Here is a 6,352-nt window from a genome sequence, read left to right as displayed (position 1 = left end):
GCATAAAACAGAAAATCAACAGAATGTCATGCGTAATTAAGTGCAGTCAACACGTCATATGCCTCATGGTCGAGCTGGAGGTCCTGGTCGTTATGGGAAAAACACGGACAAGTCACCTTTTCCACCGACGTAACCTAACAGCTTACACATCAACGTTAAGCTGCCTTTATTTGACCGAAACTTGACCCCCTTTGACCGGAGGTACAGGTGACGTGGCTGGCTGAACTGATGGCACAGGAACCTCGAGCACATATATTCCAACATGCCCATGTGGCTCGTTCTGCAAAATGGCACGTGTAACCTTGAGATCAACAAAATGGCTGCGGGATCATCAGATGGCTGCGGAATCGCTGAATGGCTGTGGAATTGCCAGACAGCTGCGGAATCCCTGCAAATATGTCAAAAACTAAACAAAACAGTCATCCATTAGCAAAGATCACTTGATCATGTTTAATGACAACTAATGTAATGATCTGGGTGGAAAATGAGGCAAAAGAGGGAGAAAAGTGATGGAAAACAGTGGATAATGATGGATGATAAGGTGTAAAGTAGAGGCTTTACAATCACAAAATCATGAGTTTAATAATTGAGGAGCTCGGTGAAATTGCGATATGAAATATTGTAATTTTTCATTGCAATTTTTTTAGGAAGGAAGGGAAGGGAGGTGAAGTGGGGCCCACGTTAATTAACCATCCTACAAATTGGACTACAACCACTTTGCAATTTTGGGTTTTGAGTTTGGCAATTTATTTTAAAATAACAAATTGAAGTAAATTACTAAGATCCCGAAACATGTTTTCATTTATTATACAACTTAGTTGAGTCATTTTGTAGGACCATTAGTGAAGAAATGAAAAAATAGTAAAAATTCACTAAAAGTTAATATTTACAATCAATGACTATTTTAATTGAAAAAATTGAAATATCATACATTTATTTACATTTTTTAGTCTAAACAAGAAAATGATCAAACTTCAAAGGAGTGTTATTTACAAATCGGTTGACCAAATGAGGCAGAAAAAGTATCTATGGAAAACTTGTGAAAAGCTTGATTCAATAAAACAATCAAAATAGAAATCAGATTAAAACGAAAAAATGACAAATTGTAAGACAATTAGCAAAATTGAAAATCATAAAAGATTCTTTAGCCAAAAATTAATGGAAAGGGTATCCATTATTTAAATAATGGGGGGTGTTGGGTTTTCCATACAACACAACATTATACCCCAACTTTTCCAAGCTCGATGTCCTTACAACTTTGGCATTATATCAAATTCCATCATTATGTTTCAATATTTTACCACATCCTTGAAACATTGAAGGATCACTTTACAACAACCCAGGACACATACAACCTCAAAATCCACTTTTCTTTAGATTGACATACTAATGAAGAAATCCTAAAATTATTTAATCAAGGAAATTCTTACAAAACAAGATTTTTTCAATCTTTTTGATGTGAAACCTTTCTATCAAGAATCACTAACCTTTCTATCATATGATAATTTGATCCACTGAGATATCAAATATTAGATGATTTGCAAACCTTTTCTTTGTAAACTCTTAGTATGGTGAGGTTCCTTTGATAGAAAACACTTGATGGAAATTTCTTTCTTAAATGTCATGGCAAGGAGTGTTAGGGGCCAAAACGCCAATTTCCCACTTTATACCATGATATTGATGAAAACTATGAAAACTTAGCAATGAACCTCACAAAACAAAACTTTTGGGTTGATTGATAATAAATGCTTTTGTTAGCTTCTAGCAAATGTTATATCTTAATTCTTGTGAAAAATTTCGGCAATAATCACATATGAGATTTTTTGTTGATGCATTTCGAACTATCCAGTGTGGTTCATCATCGGGACAAGATGAACCACACTAGATGGTTTGAAATGCATCAAAAAAACATCTCCTATGTGATTATCACTGAAAGTTTTCACAATAATTCAAGTATGGATCAAAAAATCCTAAATTGGAAAATGTTATATCTATTGGGACTATCAACCAACAAATATCTAGATATCGAAAGATCAAGGGAGCTAGAAATGCGCTATTATGAATATCTTTATTATGTCAAGGCTCTGGTGTAATGGTGTTCACTAAACAACAATATTTTTGTCGCATGGTCTTGTTCATTGAGAGGATTAAGGAACCAAGATATCAATGAAACTATAGATCAAAACTTTTAACTCAACATTGATATGACGATATGTTGAGGGTTGTAAGACTTAAAGTGCTACACCTAAGCACTGGGTGACTTGGAGATGTCACCAAGGCTATAATATATTGGATATGAGAGAAAAAATAAGGCATACATTTAGAAAACTCTAATATGGCCTTCTTCTGATCGACATAATTCAATTGATGATAAATTTCCCATCCCAACAACTATTGACAATAGTTTAAAACTATGTTTTAAAAGGCTTCTACATTACAAATACATTTGTGAATTTTCGATGTAAACATTGGATTACCCTTCCACTAGTATGGCTCGGTTTTGATAGATCCTTTTTCTCTACTATAATAGACTTCTCGAACTCTTTGTGAAGTCTTGTGCGTCAAAGCTCTTCTTTATCTCAACCCTGCATCTCACAATCACAATACTCCTCTTCTCATCTGCTTCTTTGTAGGCTTGCCCTTCTTCTTTCTTGTTTTAGATTTTCTTTCATCTTCCACTTAATTGTTTTTAAATGTGCTCACTAATCCTTTCATTTATAAGGATTTGGTGCTTGTTAAATCGGCCAACTTCTTAACTTTTCTAGGGAAAACGTATAAAAGGTGGTTTGTTAGTACTCTAACTGAGGCTAACATATTGGTCTCCTATTTTCTTGACCTGTTCCATCTTGGGTCTCCCCAAAATTTGACATGTATCCATCTCGGGTTTCCCCTAGCATTGACATATATCCATCTTAGATCCCCTAACTTTGACATTAATGGCAACACAATTTTTTTTGTTTGTTTGTTGACCTAATAATAACAATATATTTATATCATCATCATTAATTAACTATTTCTAAAACAATTATATAACCCTAACAATAATTATAATAATAATAATAAATTATTTCAATTCTATCACTTAACCATATATTATGTCATCATAATTAATTAACTATTTCTAAAATATTTAAAACAACAAAATAATAATTATTTCAATCTCATCATTTTTAAATATCATATAATTTTAATTTCCTATATAAAATTAGATACCATGTTTAATTAGAATTTAATTTTTTAATAAGAACCACATATTTATATCATCATTATTAATTAACTATTTCTAAAGATCGTCATGATCATCAACATAATTATAATATACAAAATAATTATTTCAATTCCAGAGGAGATATTTAACTAATACATCATTATACAATGTATTTTAGATATGCCATGAACATCCTCATAATATATAATAAAATCTTTCTGTGCTGCTCATGTGAGAGAGGAACAAAACATCTGTGTTACACCGCACATTCAAAATTCAACTTGAGCAAACTTCTTGTTTCTACCAGGATTTTGCCTTGAGAACATTAGTCGGTCGAGAAGTGCAGAGGATTTGAAATGAATGGAACTTTGAATGAAATAAAATTATAGGATGACATTGAAATTTTGTTTATATTAATAAAAATAAAAATATTTAAACTAGTTTAAATTCATTTAATTCAGGCTTTATTATGAGATTTATCATGGGCCTAGCCATCAAATTCCTCAAAGTACAATTTTTTCTTTAAATTCTCCACTCCAATTTTTTTTTCAGAAATTTAATCCCTCACCATATATAATAAATCCATAATCCGTAATAAATCCACAATTTTTTCTTTAAATTCTACACTCCAATTTTTTTTTACAGAAATTTAATCCCTCACCATATATAATAAATCCATAATCCATAATAAATCCAATAAATCCATAATCCATAATAAATCCAGAATCAAATAGATCTAAATCCATAATCCATAATAAATCCAGAATCAAATAGATCTAGATTGGTATAAATTACATATATGTACAAAGATATACTTTTTACATAGATCTATATGTACAAAGATATACTTTTTACATTGAATTGAAATTAAATTCTAATTCAGTTTCTATTTTCTTTCCATCTTTTGTTCAATTACAACATTAAAAAATGTCAATATCACAGAAAAACTCACAGAAAATTGTTGATACAGTACTCTACTTCCATGCATTAATCAAGAGACAGAGATCTGAAGGACTGCTACAGTCGCTCATGTCCCTGGAACTGAAGGAACCGATTGGCTGCAACATGGACTTGAAAACGATGAAGGCATGATGGCCAAGTCCAGGATTAAAAAACCAGTCGTGCATATCCCATAAAATTTGAACAGGAACTCCTTCTACGTAAATGGTACCGTTGCCCCTGAATTTCCAAAACAAATGTTTCACTTCCACCGCGAGCTCCCTATCAACGCTGATAACAAGTGCCGAATCGCCGGCTTGTTTGGTTTGGCACTCAACCGATACTTCATGGGACCTCTCTCCATCGCCAAACCGAGCGACGGTAGCAAAACACTCTTTGCCGAGGACGTGCTCCTCTTTTGACACCAGAACCGCCATGGAAGAGGGCCTGGACATGGTCTTCCTATATGCCTCCTCTTCCATGTCACCCAATAATAAAACCATCTCCTCGTTGTAGACAACGGCAACATAATACCCTCGTTCAGGTTCAGGCCCCGCAACAAATTCTGCAGATCGCAAGTTCCAGAATACTTTGATTCTGTTGCCATATATAACATCGGACCTCTTCCATGATCCCTGTTTTCTCCAGAAATTCCAGGGCCTTTTCTTCACTTTACAGACGATTCTGCTCCCCAGTGGTCCTCCAACAGAAACACACAGGCCTTGTCCCTTCACATTCTTGCACCATGTAACTATTATATCACGGGTTCTTCCCCCCATTTTGGTCTGGTAGGTGGATGCCACGAGATTCTCTATGGTTTCGCCTTTACTCTCGCCTGCGAAGCAAGAGGGCACCCTATATCGCATGTTATTATAGGGATATGGGGATTCAAACAAGAGGCTCTTAGGAAGTAGACATGTCATAATTCGAGAATCGAAATTCGGTAGGAAGGATGACAACAGTTTATCTCTGCCAATCTTGACAAAAGTCTATGAAAGTCTATAATTCTGTAATCGAAACAGGGTAGGAAGGATGACAACAGTATATAATTTAAGAATCCAAATTGGGTAGGAAGGATGACAACAGTCTATCTCGGCCAAGCTTGACAAAAGTCTATAGAACAAATGGAAACCTAACCTTGAGTAATTACACTAAGCACAACCCAATTAACCAACAATCCAAAAGTTGCCAAGCTTGACAAAAGTCTATAGAATAAATGGAAACCTAATCATGAATAATTACACTAAGCACAACTCAACTAACCAACAATCCAAAAGTTGTAATTTAACCAGACTACCTTTTTACCCTGAAAATCGTAGAAATTTTGACAATATTTTAATAAAATCTGGCACTAGACTGGATTTTTCCAGCCTCCTCGTCCCCTTAACGATTAACAGAGTCGCTAGGGTTTGTTCGGGTATTCGGGATTGATAAGATCGCGCCCGCTAAAACAAATCTGAAGCTTTGGAATTTTGCAACCTTATTCTGCATATGAAAATGGATCTTTTCGCACCAGAAGTAAACAAATATAAACACAAACACCTGCCCAGGACTTCTCAATTCAGAGAATATATAGAATTCTAAGCCCATATCCCTAGTTTGTTGTTTCTGACAGAGTCGCGTATACTATTTCACTGTACGCCGCCATTCACGTGGCTTCCTCGGACAAATGACCATATTATAAAAACCCATCGTTTTCTGCGCGGAAGGCTGCGGGGGCACCCGTGGCCCAGTGGAACTTCTGCTGTCATATTGTGATCGGCGGATGTTCCGAGTTTCAAGGGATGACAGAATTCATCAAATAAGGAAACGACAAATCTTGACATTGAACATGCTGGAAGGGTTAGATGGAGTGTGTAGTCAAGTCAGGAGTGGGGTTCATCTGAATAATGGTGATGTCCGACCTGGTTTGAAAGAAAATATTTTAGTTCTTGGAATATGCTTGCAGTAACATGCCACCAACGTTGTGGCAGAGTCTATGTACTATTCACATTCAATTCCATCATGCTCAGATTCGTATCTGATATCTAGGTCATAGGTTCCTTTGGAAGGGCTTGTAGTAGGCGTGATGGTTACGATACGAACACCTTGAGATTCAACGTTCTTAAGAAAATTTGCTAGATATTTTCATTTCATCTTATAATGTTTTAATCTTTTCCTTTATAATTTTTCCATTTTTATTAAATATACTTTTAACAAAATAAA

At 34.8% G+C, this 6,352-nt stretch overlaps 1 protein-coding gene across 1 annotated transcript; it reads right to left on the bottom strand.

Moving 5' to 3' along the window:
- Nucleotides 1–4,145: 4,145 nt before the first annotated feature.
- Nucleotides 4,146–5,689, bottom strand: LOC149186239 (uncharacterized). The gene has a single exon (XM_089412594.1). It carries the CDS (start codon nt 5,068–5,070, stop codon nt 4,183–4,185), a length of 888 nt encoding a protein of 295 aa, XP_089268720.1. The 5' UTR covers nt 5,071–5,689; the 3' UTR covers nt 4,146–4,182.
- Nucleotides 5,690–6,352: the final 663 nt, after the last annotated feature.

The sequence above is a fragment of the Pinus tabuliformis genome, chromosome 3_1, assembly GCF_031772625.1.
Source record: "Pinus tabuliformis cultivar Carrire ecotype Pingquan chromosome 3_1, CPIR1, whole genome shotgun sequence".
NCBI classification, from domain to species: domain Eukaryota; kingdom Viridiplantae; phylum Streptophyta; class Pinopsida; order Pinales; family Pinaceae; genus Pinus; species Pinus tabuliformis.
This window is presented reverse-complemented; position numbering and strand designations above follow the sequence as displayed.